Source organism: Lampris incognitus, chromosome 1 (genome assembly GCF_029633865.1).
Source record: "Lampris incognitus isolate fLamInc1 chromosome 1, fLamInc1.hap2, whole genome shotgun sequence".
NCBI lineage: Eukaryota > Metazoa > Chordata > Actinopteri > Lampriformes > Lampridae > Lampris > Lampris incognitus.
The window spans coordinates 91,703,200-91,716,581 of record NC_079211.1 but is presented as its reverse complement, the minus strand read 5'-3'; the positions used below and the strand labels follow the sequence as shown (position 1 = coordinate 91,716,581).

The following is a 13,382-nucleotide window of genomic DNA, read 5'->3' as shown; positions in this document are numbered from 1 at the left end:
CCCACCACCCCGCCCAACCAGATCACCAGCCTCCAGGACCAGCTCGCCCCTCCTCCAAACCACCAAACCAGCCCCCAGGACTTGACCACCCCCCACCCCACGCGACCCCAGACCACTGGCCCCCAAGACTTGACCCTCACCACCCCCACACCCCCTTCCAACCAGACCGCTTGCCCCTTGGACCTCACCACCACCTCATGTCACCTCCGGCCAGTAAATGAACCCACTGCAGCTCAGCCCACAGCACAGCCGTGCAGAGGCACTGAGAGGACAGGAGCCACCTCAGATGGGTGAGATCAGGCAAATGCTTCAGTACATCTGCTCTAAATGTATTTAAGTCTGTTAATAAAAAAAAAAGAAGAAAGATTGATTGATGTATATATCGACAATGTATTGTAATGATTCTATGTTTTGAAAGGTTTATCTCATTGTGAACATTAATTGTCATTATTTGTTACTATGGCCTGCCTTTCCATTAGTACTGGGAATATCCAAGGCCTGAGTTCATCAGCTTTTGGCCTGAAATATAGAAATAGAGAATTTCAGGAGAACATCAAAGATACTGACATAATGATATTAATGGAAACATGGAGTAAAGACAACAAAATCACTCACCGTCCCCCAGACTATAAAGAAATAAATTTATCTTCACAAAAACTCAGCACAGTACAGCAGGGTAGAAACTCAGGAGGTTTATTAATGTGGCACAAATCAAAATTGGACAGACACATCAGTGTCATGAAAAAAGGAAAATATATCTGGCTAAAAATTAGGAAAGAAATCTTCAGCTCACAAAAAGATCTCTTCCTCTGTGCAATGTATATCCCCCCTTATGAATCTCCCTATTACACTGAAGATACATTAACACTGTTGGAGACAGAAACAAGTCATTTTCAGGCTCAGGGAAATGTTATTGTCTGTGGAGATCTAAACGCATGGACAGGCACCCAGAATGACTTTGTATGTTCAGATAGCAATAACTACATTTGTAACTCACTTGATAAAGCCAATATGTTTGTTTACTCCCACAGAAGCAACTGTGATCCAGTTACAAACAGACATGGAAAAGAACTCTTGATGCTCTGTCGCAGTCTGGGTCTGTATATCGTCAATGGTAGGATAAGGAGACACTCTTGAAAGACACACATTTTGCTCACCTCTTGGAAATAGCATAGTAGATCACATAATAACCGATATAGACCCCTTGTCAATTAGAGCATTCATTGTCAAACCACTAACCCCCCTTTCTGATCACAGCCAAATCACTATGTTCATCAAAAAGACAGAAATCAACACTATCAAATCACAGCCCAGTAAGCTGCTCCACATAAAGAAATCATACAGATGGGCTGAAAACAGTACAGAGGAATTCAAGAAAGCCACTGACAATCACGAAATCCAAAATATTTTAGATACCTTCCTAGATACCCCTTATATCCTCAGTAAAGAGGGTGTCAATCAGGCCGTGGAAAAAGTTAACAACATATTTGAAAAAACAGTAGAAAAAGCTAGATTAAAAAGATCAAGATCAAAACCAAAATTTAAGAAAGAAGTTACCTGGTTTGATGCAGAATGTCAATCAACAAGGAGAGCACTTCACAAGTTATCCAATCAGAAACACAGAGATCCAAATAATACATCACTTAGACTTCTATATTGTGAGACACTAAGACTATATAAACGCACACTGAGAACTAAGAAAGCTCAGTAGACCTGTAAGCAACTTACACTGATTGAGGAGTCATTAAACACCATTAAATTTTGGGACAATTGGAATCGCTTCAAAAAAACAAATCATGAAGAATTAGTGATACAAGATGAAGATAACTGGACAAACCATTTCCAAACTCTATTTAAGAAAAGTCCAATCAGATCAAACCACAGACCAATGTAACATAATAAGCAAACTAGAAAAACTAGAACTGTCAATCAAGGAATATCAAAATCCGCTCAACTCCCCCATCACCGAGCAGGAACTTTTAGACCAAACTGGAAAGCTGAAGCCCAAAAAAGCATGTGGACCGGATGGCATTCTAAATGAAATGCTAAAGTCTATGAAGGAAAAGTCTGAATGTGCTACACTTAAGTTATTCAACCTAGTTCTGAGTGTGGGTTATTCCCCTGATAACTGGAATCACGGATTAATTACACCAATTTTCAAAAGTGGAGATAAATTGACCCCAATAACTACCGAGGCATCTGTGTGAACAGTAACCTGGGGAAGCTATTCTGTAGTATCATTAACTCCCGGCTAATAAACTTCTTTATGAAACACAATGCCTTGAGTAAAGCCAGATTGGATTCTTACCAAATTACCGCACTACTGATCATATTTACACTCTACACACCTTAATTGGAAAAACATACTCAAAATAAAAACAAATTATTCACTTGTTTTATCGACTTCAAAAAAGCATTTGATTCTATTTGGCATTATGGATTGTTCTACAAATTAATGGAAAGCGGTGTAGGGGGAAAAGCATATGATATTATAAAATCAATGTACTTGGGAGCTAAGTCTGGAATCAAAATAGGATCCAAAAGGACTCACTATATCCCTCAGGAGTGCGGAGTGAGATAGGGCTGCCTTTTAAGCCCAACTCTATTTAACTTGTATATCAACGAGTTGGCAACTATGCTGGAAAACTCACCAGCACCTGGACTCACTCTGCAAGACAGTGAGGCCAAATTCCTGCTCTATGTGGATGACCTGGTCCTTCTTTCACCATCGGAGGAAGGACTCCAGACTCAATTAGACCTTCTTCAGAAGTTTTGTCAGACCTGGACCCTGGCAGTTAACATGAGTAAAACTAAAATAATGATATTTCAGAAAAGATCCAGATATCAGCGAAGATAACACATATTTTAGATTAGGACCAAATGAAATTGACCATACATTTAATTATACCTACCTAGGCCTTAGAATCAATTCTAGAGGAACTTTCAACATGGCAGTGAATGAACTAAAAGACAAGGCACGCAGGGCTTTACTTGCCATAAAAAGACAAATCCCTTTTGAAATTCCAATTAGAATCTGGTTAAAAATATTTGAATCAGTCATAGAACCGATTGCCCTTTATGGCAGTGAAGTGTGGGGTCCACATGCAAGTCAAGAACTAGATAAATGGGAAAAACATCCAATTGAGACCCTACGTGTTGAATTCTGTAAAAACATTCTTAAAGTCCATTGGCACACCACAAACAATGCATGCAGGGCAGAACTAAACCAGTAACCTCTTCTGATTAAAATTCAAAAAAGAGCAATCAAATTCTGGAAACATCTAACATTCAGTGACCCACACTCTTTTCCATTATAAAGCCTTGCAATACCAAGAGTTGAGCAAAGATAAGAACTCTCCTACCAACCTGGTCTTCAGCCATCCTGTTCCACTAACACATACTAACACTTTAGAGGCACAAGACCATGTCCAAACTACACAACATATTCGGCTTCAACAAATTCCCTTAAACCTAAAAGACAATTATTATGAATATTGGCAATCTAAAACAAAATCCAAAAGCAAGATGCAATCCTATTTGGCCGCAGACAAAGAGTACACATTAGCAGATTACCTCATTCAAATAAAAGAAACAAATTAGATAAACATACTGACGAAATACAGACTCAGTGAGCATCGCCTAGCCATAGAAATACTACTACTACTTTCGGCTGCTCCCATTAGGGGTTGCCACAGCGGATCATCCGTTTCCATTTCTTCCTATCTTCTGCGTCTTCCTCTGTCACACCAGCCACCTGCATGTCTTCCCTCACCACATCCATAAACCTCCTCTTTGGCCTTCCTCTTTTCCTCTTTCCTGGCAGCTCCATATTTAGCATCCTCTCCCAATAAACCGAGCATCTCTCCTCCACACATGTCCAAGCCATCTCAATCTTGCCTCTCTTGCTTTGTCTCCAAACCGTCCCAACTTGAGCGGTCCCTTTAATATAATCATTCCTAATCCTGCCCTTCTTCATCACTCCCTGTGAAAATCTTAGCATCTTCAACTCTGCCACCTCCAGCTCCGCCTCCTGTCTTTTCATCAGTGCCACTGTCTCCAAACCATATAACATAGCTGGTCTCACAACCATCTTGTAAACCTTCCCTTTAACTCTTGCTGGTACCCTTCTGTCGCAAATCACTCCTGATACTCTTCTCCATCCACTCCACCCTGCCTGCACTGTCTTCTTTACCTCTCTTCTGCATTCCCCGTTATTTTGTACAGTTGACCCCAAGTATTTAAACTCATCCACCTTCGCCACCTCTACTCCTTGCACCCTCACCATTCCACTGTCCTCCCTCTCATTCACACATATCCCACCTCCACCTTGAACCCATCGATCATTCCAACTGCACACCTCACCATTGTCACACTTGCCTCATACAAGTGGATGATCCTCATACAAGGATGTTGTGTAAAACGTGAATAAAAACAGAATACAATGATTTGCAAATCCTTTTCGACCTATATTCAATAGAATAGAATACAAAGACAAGATATTTAATGTTCAAACTGATAAACTTTATTGGTTTTTGAAAATATTCACTCATTTTGAATTTGATGCCTGCAACACGTTCCAAAAAAGCTGGGACAGGGGCAACAAAAGACTGGGAATGTTGAGGAATGCTCAAAAAACATCTGTTTGGAACATTCCACAGGTGAACAGGTTAATTGGAAACAAGTGAGCGTTATGATTGGGTATAAAAGGAGCATCCCCGAAAGGCTCAGTCGTTCACAAGCAAAGATGGGCAGGTTCACCACCTTGTGAACAACGGCGTGAGCAAATAGTCCAACAGTTTAAGAACAACGTTTCTCAACGTAGGAACAATACAGCAGACTTGGTTCCAGCAGATTACAATACAATACAGCAGATTTGGTCTGCGGGTGAGAAGCCGGATGCGGGTAGTATGTGTCCTGGTCGTTGCACTAGTGCCTCCTCTGGTTGGTCAGGGTGCCTGTTGGGGGCAGGGACCGGGGGGAATAGCATGATCCTTCCACACGCTACATCCCCCTGGTGAAATTCCTCACTGTCAGGTGAAAAGAAGCAGCTGGCGACTCTAAATGTATCGGAGGAGGCATGTGGTAATCTGCAGCCCTCCCCTGATCGGCGGAGGGGGTGGAGCCGTGAACGGGATGGCTCGGAAGAGTGGGGTAATTGGCCAAGTACAATTGGGGAGAAAAAGGGGGAAAAACCTCCAAAAAAAACCAAAAAACGCTCCGAACACTGGTCAGTCCACTGTAGCAAGATCACATGCTTATTTTTAGAATAAACTTAACCAAGCTGTTATTTGAACTCAAACCCAAAAGCTTTAAGTCTGCCACTACTGTGCCTGTCCCTAAGAAAACATCTATCAGCAGCCTTAATGACTACACACCTGTGGCACTCACCTCCACTCTACTGAAGTGTTTTGAGAGGCTGGTCCTACAACTTGGCACTCAACACCTCCAAAACAAAGGAGATCATCATCAACTTTAGGAAACAGGAAGAGGTACCTGCTCCCTTATGTACATCAGCGGAGACATGATGGAGAGGGTGACCAGCTTCAAATTCCTGGGCACGCACATCTCCCAGGACCATACATGGACTGTCAATACAACTTCCCTAGTGAAGAAGGCACAGCAGCGGCTTTACTTTCTAAGGACACTGAGAAGAGCTAATTTGTCCCAGCCGCTGCTGGTGTCCTTCTCTTCCTGCTCCCCAGACAGCATCCTCACACATGGCATCCCACTGTGGTATGCCAGCTGCACTGTGGCTGATAAGAAAGCTCTGCAGAGAGTGATTAAGTAGCACAGAAAACCATTGGCACACAGCTACCTTCACTTCAGGACATATACAGATCCTGCTGCCTACATCGGACCACAAACATAATCAAGGACTCATCTCACTCAGGCAACAACCTTTTCACTCTGCTGCCCTCTGGGAGGCGCTATAGGTCTTTCAAGACCCGTACTTCCAGACTTTTGAACAGTTTCTACCCAAGTGCCTTTAAAGAACTGAACTCTGTTAACCAACTCGAGATCTCATCTTCAGCCGCTTCTCCGGAGTCGGGTTGTGGTGGCAGCAAGCTAAGCGGGGCACTCCAGATGTCCCTCTCCCCAGCAACGCCCTCCAGCTCCTCGTTGTAATCGATATTACACTTGTTTTTACACTTATGTATACACTACCTATATGTTGATTGTGCTGCAAATGTGTGTATTTGTATATATTTTATTTTTATATTTATCTTGTTTGTACCACTGGGGGGTTGCACTTAATTTCATTGTACAGCTGTGCAATGACAAATATGGGTGTCTTGATGCATGCTCAATAATCCAGGTACGAAAACCAAAGATGGTTGAATCAGTTCATGTGGACACAAATGAACCGATTCAACCTTCTTTGAGACAAATAAAGGCATTCATTCATTCATTCATTCAGGAGGACTGTGACGAGTTTAAAAATACAAATGCAGGCATCCGGGTAGCGTGGCTGTCTATTCCGCTGCCTACCAACACGGGGACACAATTGGTCGTGTCTGCGGGTGGGAAGCCGGATGTGGGTATGTGTCCTGGCCGCTGCACTACCGGCTCCTCTGGTCAGTGGGGGCCCAGTAACAACCAGTAGTAGACTGGTGGTACTGGGCGGTGTAGTACCCAGAAACCACCAGCAGTAGACTGGTGGCACTGGGTGGTGTAGTACCCAATAACCACGAGCAGTAGACTGGTGGTACTGGGCAGTGTAGTACCCAGTAAAAAACCCGCAGTAGACTGGTGGTACCGGGTGTAGTACGTGGTACTGGGTGGCTGCATGTTTTACTCTGTATTTCTGTGCATGTGACAAATAAAGTACTTGAACTTGAACATAGTACTCGGTCAACATTTGTTGAGAGCTGAGGATAAAATAATCCTTGTGTGTGAACTTCCATCTCCATATGAGAGTGTGTGTGTGTGTGTGTGTGTGTGTGTGTGTGTGTGAGTGTGAAGTCAACCACAGTAATTACTGTGAATTCTCACAGCTTCAAACAGCAGGGTTGGCGTCAGAGTTCACCATGAAAACACACACACAAACACACAGACAAAATCATGGCCATGTGTAGGGAGAGCTGAATTAGAGGTCAACTTACAGACAGACGGAAAGATAGGCAGGCAGGCAGACAGGCAGGAAGGCAGGCAGGCAGACAGGCAGGAAGGCAGGCAGGCAGACAGGCAGGCAGACAGACAGACAGATAGATACACAAACCCCAATTCCAATGAAGTTGGGACATTGTGTAAAATGTGAATAAAAACAGAATACAATGATTTGCAAATCCTTTTCCACCTATATTCAACTGAATACACTACAAAGACAAGATATTTAATGTTCAAACTGATAAACTTTATTGTTTTTTTCAAATATTCACTCATTTTGAATTTGATGCCTGCAACACGTTCCAAAGCAGCTGGGACAGGGGCAACAAAAGACTGGGAAAGTTGAGGAATGCTCAAAAACCACCTGTCTGGAACATTCCACAGGTGAACAGGTTAACTGGAAACAGGTGAGTGTCATGATTGGGTATAAAAGGAGTATCCCCGAAAGGCTCAGTCGTTCACAAGCAAAGATGGGGCGAGGTTCACCACTTTGTGAACAATGGCGTGAGCAAATAGTCCAACAGTTTAAGAACAACGTTTCTCAATGTACAATTGCAAGGAATTTAGGGATTTCATCATCTACAGTCCATAATATCATCACAAGATTCAGAGAATGCGGAGAAATCTCTGCACGTAAGCAGCAAGGCCCAAAACCAACATTGAATGCCCATGACCTTCGATCCCTCAGGCGGCACTGCATTAAAAACCGACATCATTCTTTAAAGGATATTACCACGTGGGCTCAGGAACACTTGGGAAAACCATTGTCAGTTAACACAGTTGGTCGCTACATCTACAAGTGCAAGTTAAAACTCTACCATGCAAAGCCAAAGCCAGATATCAACACCACCCAGAAACGCCGCCGGCTTCTCTGGGCCCGAGCTCATCTGAGATGGACTGATGCAAAGTGGAAAAGTGTGCTGTGGTCTGACGAGTCCACAGTTCACATTGTTTTTGGAAATCATGGACATCGTGTCCTCCGGGCTAAAGAGGAAAAGGACCATCCAGATTGTTATCAGCGCAAAGTCCAAAAGCCAGCATCTGTGATGGTACGGGGGTGTGTTAGTGCCCATGGCATCATGGGTAACTTGCACATCTGTGAAGGCACCATTAATGCTGAAAGGTACATACAGGTTTTGGAGCAACATATGCTGCCATCCAAGCGACGTCTTTTTCAGGGACGTCCCTGCTTATTTCAGCAAGACATTGCCAAGCCACATTCTGCACGTGTTCCAACAGCGTGGCTTCGTAGTAAAAGAGTGTGGGTACTGGACTGGCCTGCCTGCAGTCCAGACCTGTCCCCATTGAACATGTGTGGCGCATTATGAAGCGCAAAATACGACAACGGAGACCCCGGACTGCTGAGCAACTGAAGTCGTACATCAAGCAAGAATGGGAAAGAATTCCACCAACAAAGCTTCAACAATTAGTGTCCTCAGTTCCCAAACGCTTATTGAGTGTTGTTAAAAGGAAAGGTGGTGTAACACAGTGGTGAACATGCCCCTGTCCCAGCTTCTTTAGAACGTGTTGCAGGCATCACATTCAAAATGAGTGAATATTTGCAAAAAACAATAAAGTTTATCAGTTTGAACATTAAATATCTTGTCTTTGTAGTGTATTCAACTGAATATAGGTCGAACAGGATTTGCAAATCATTGTATTCTGTTTTTATTCACGTTTTACACAACGTCCCAACTTCATTGGAATTGGGGTTTGTAGATACTAGATAGAAAGAGACAGATAGATAGATAAACAGACAGGCAGGCAGACAGCGTTACCTGAGGCCGTTGCAGATGCTCATAGCAGCAGATGAACCCTGGATGTCCTGAACGAAGCCTCGATACTGACAGTGACTCTGAAACAGAAAACAAACGAGGTCACACTGTATTACACTGTAGTATCACAAACACACCACCTGAGGGCAGAGTTTTACACTGTAGTATCTTCTAACGTTATTAAGGAATATAGTGTCAAAACAACCCTACTGCCTGTCCTCAAGAATAACTTTGTCCGAGGACAGACATGAACATGGAACAAGACAAGTCAGCAGGGGTCATGTTACAGTTCCTCAACCCAGAACAAATGCAATGAGAAGAACTGCTATGTATAGGGCCATTTCACAGCGGAATAGGTTGCCTTATGTCATTACTCAAGCAACAAGTAAAGAACGTTTTAAAAAGCAACGTAAGAGGTTATTTTTTTGGGTACAGACATACACAAAGTCTAAAATGTCTAATACATAACTTTTTATATTTTTATTCTGAAATATGTAGCTCAAAGCAGTGGGTAGGTGTAGTCTGTGATTGTGTGTGCGTGTGGGGGGGGGTTGAGGTGGGTGGGATGGGGTGGGGGATGAACTGAATTTAGTGATGCAATTGTGTTTATTTATGTATGCATGCATGTGAAAGCATGTGTATGCATGGATGTTGTTGTAGGAGGTTTTTAATGTTGGACCCCAGAAAGAGTAGCTGTTGCCTTGGGTAACAGCTCATGGGGATCTAAACAAACAAACACCACCCAAGGGCAGAGTTTTACACTGTATTATTACAAACACACCGCCCGAGGGCAGAGTTTTACACTGTATTATCACAAACACCACCTGAGGGCAGAGTTTTACACTGTATTATCACAAACACCACCTGAGGGCAGAGTTTCACACTGTAGCGTCACAAACACACCACCCGAGGGCAGAGTTTCACACTGTAGCGTCACAAACACACCACCCGAGGGCAGAGTTTCACACACTGATTATGTTTCAGCATGCAGGTTATGCTGAATTCCACTGAAGATTAAAGAGAGCTATGATAAAAGAGACGAGAGAGACAGAAAGAGACACACACAGCAAGAAAGATAATTTTGATTTTTAACAATACTTTAATAAAAAATTACAAAAAAATAATAAGCAGGATCAAGACCAACATGGTCAGTAACATCAGATTGACAGAATCTAAATCCTGTCAGGACACTCCCCAAGATCAGCTCATCATCCACAACACAGCAAAGCACATTTTTACAACACCACACACTGCCAAAACTGTCCAGATCCTCCATCATTTTGAAGTAGAAAAAAATCTACTTTCAAACGAGCTCTTAACAATTTTACAAACACAAAGCCAGCATCATCATCCCGAGCGTCCTCCATCCTGTTTCTTCTGCTCAGGTACACGGCCATCTTTAAACTCCCCAGAACGAAATTAAGAAGCTGCATTTGGCCTTATTTTTCTGAGAGTACCTGTAGCCCAGAATGAACATGCGTTTGGAAAAGACCTCTCCAAACAACCCAAAAACATTTTCCAGTAGTGTAAACAGTGGCAGCAGTCGACAACATTCCATGAAGCAATGAAAGACAGTTTCACCATTAGAGCAAAAAGGACACTCATGGCTGACATCAGAATTAATAACGGAGACAAAAGCATTAACAGCCACGACACCATGTAAGACCCTCCACTGCAGGTCCGCAGCTCTTTTGACCAATGGTGGTTTGTACAACGCTCTCCACTCACGACCAACACTGTCCCTCAGACCCAAGTGAGTCGTCCATGGGGTGTCAGGTTTACCATGTAATTTGTCCCTGTGCAGAACTTTAACTTATATTGACCTTCTATTTGGATCTTTAAAAGAAAACTCAGAAGAATTCCTACTTTTTAAAAGAGGTCCTGTACAGTCCTTAAAATCTGGGGAAACTTTCATTGAAGGGAAAACATTCTAATCAGGTTTAACAGAGCCATTATAATATGGATCAACAGTGTTCAAAGTTGTCCCGTGTCTCCGATTCTGTTTGTGATATTCATGGACAGGATCTCAAGGCGTAGCCATGGTGAGGAATGTGTCCGTTTTGAGAACCTCAGAATTGCATCGCTGTTCTTCGCAGATGATGTGGTTTTGTTGGCTTCATCAGAACACGACCTCCAGCGCGCACTGGGGCGGTTTGCAGCCGAGTGTGAAACGGCCGAGATGAGTCAGCACCTCCAAGTCTGAGGCCATGGTTCTCTACTGGAAAATGGTGGATTGCTCCCTCCGGGTTGGGATGAGTTGTTGCCTCAAGTGAAGGAGTTCAAGTATCTCGGGGGGTCTTGTTCACAAGTGAGGGTAGGATGGGGCGGGAGATTGACAAACAGATTGGTGCAGCATTAACAGTAATGTGGAAGTTGTACCGGACCGCTGTGGTGAAGAGAGAGTTGAGCCAGAAAGCAAAGCTCTCAGTTTACCAGTCGATCTTCATTCCGACCCTCATCTCTGGTCATGAGCTTTGGGTAGTGACCTAAAGGGCGAGATCGCGGATACAAGCGGCTGAAATGAGTTTCCTCCGTAGGGTGTCTGGGCTCAGCCTTAGAGATAGGGTGAGGAGCTCGGACATCTGGAGGATCAAAATCAAAAGGAGCCAGTTGAGGTGGTTCGGGCATCTGATTAGGATGCCTCCTGGGTGCCTTCCTTTGGAGGTTTTCCGGGCACATCCAACTGGGAGGAGACCCTGGGGTAGACCCAGAACTTGCTGGAGGGACTACATGTCCAATCTGGCCTGGGAACGCCTTGGGATCCCCCAGGAGCAGTCGGACATGTTGCTGGGGAGAGGGACGTCTGGAGTGCCCTGCTTAGCTTGCTTGCCACTGCGACTCGACCCTGGAGAAGCGGCTGATGATGAGAGGAGTACCATCAGTGTGACACTTTTCCTCTACAACAGCATCTTCATGTGTAGGACCTGATCAGCAGCACCTGAACCAGCAGCCCCCGGGCTAGCAGAACCCGGATCAGCAGCACCTGAATCTCAGCTTCAGTCCGTTTTGTTTTGTTTTTTCCTTTTCCCTGCTGTGTTTTTTCCCTGCTCTGAGCTGCAGTCTGTTTGCTCAGGGTTCTGTGCTGCAGTCTCACCATCATTTGACTCGGTAGTTGATTTTTCTGGACAGGAATGGATGAGGTGACCCTCCATTCCACAGCCAAAACATTTCATTTTCTCCAAAGATGCATAAACGGTGTAGTCAAAACCATCTAATCTGAACTTCAACATCAAATTTAACTCCTCAGTGTTGTTCTTCAGAATCATATATTAGACCTGTCTTCTGAAAGACATGTTTTAAATGCAGATATTTACAGCTCAGAGCAATCAGTTTTATAGGGGACATCAATTAACCAGCAGCACCAAACCACCTGAACAAAGGTGTCTTGGATCACCACACCTTGCTCAACAACCACGTTAACTTTATCAACACCAACCAGAAAAATAACTCCAGTATTCATTCTAGATGTGGACTTTACTGTTACGACTCACGAATGAAGACCAGAGACCAGTGTAGTGAAACCCAAAGGCAAACGGACACAGAGCACCGAGAAACCCGAGGGCAATTTTAATGCAGGAGAATAAACAAACCTGCCACAGAATAATAACAGGGGGAATCCCAGGTGGGGCTGTTGTGACGATGTGTGTGCGCCTGGCTACCAAAGTTCAAATCCGTAGAGCGAGGGGTTCCCGAGGGAGTACGGGTCCGAGATCCAGGAAGTCAAGTCCGAAGGGAGAGGTCCAGGGAGAGAGAGATCACTGGAGGGGGTCCGGGGGAAACGTGATGGTCGCTGGGGACGAGGAGTGAGGGAGACGTGGAAGTCGCGGAGAGTGGGTCTTTGGGGAAACAAAAACAGCGAGACGAAAAACAACGAACACAGGAGTTAGACACTGAGAAACAAAACAACCGCGTGGGAATAGGCACGCAAAAAGGGTTAACAGGAAATCACTGGAATAGGCTTGTGAGAGCTTTACCGCAGGGTTCAGTACGTCGAAGGCCAGAGACGCGTTCTGGGAGGCTTCTTGTGGAGGGGCTGCCTGATTGCCGCAGGTGTGCCTGACAAATGATGGCAAACACCAGCGCTCGCCTCCTTAGAGCGCGCGCTCGGGTGTTTCCGGAGCGTCCGAGCTGGGGGAGTGGCTTGAACGTGCCGGGGAGGCAGCTCGGGGCGGTGAAACCACAACATTTACACTGTCATAACTGACAAGTTCACCGATCGCTAAAACGCAATCTGTCGGACAGAATTTAACTCCATGTCGGCGTGTGAGCTTCTCCAGCCCCATGCCTCCGACTCCGCGAGTCTGCATGACTGACAGCTGGGCCAGTCGAAACCGCTCCGAAACCAAAAACACCACTATGACAATAAGCAAGGCACAGATTTGTGCATATATGCATTGAAGGAAGTTATTGGTAAGTATAGAAGACATAACACTACAGCATTTATGTGTTTCCAGGATGCAGCAAAAGCTTTTGACCGAGTTAATCATGGTAAATTGTTTG

The 13,382-nt window shown here is 44.3% G+C and overlaps 1 protein-coding gene across 1 annotated transcript in view; it reads right to left on the bottom strand.

The window, feature by feature from the left end:
• Nucleotides 1-13,382, bottom strand: part of adam9 (ADAM metallopeptidase domain 9) — a 328,309-nt gene that overhangs the window by 260,401 nt on the left and 54,526 nt on the right. Inside the window, exon 5 of the mRNA XM_056273741.1 lies at nt 8,886-8,962. Within this exon, the coding sequence (XP_056129716.1) occupies nt 8,886-8,962 (77 nt within the window). The remainder of the gene's footprint in view (nt 1-8,885; nt 8,963-13,382) is intronic.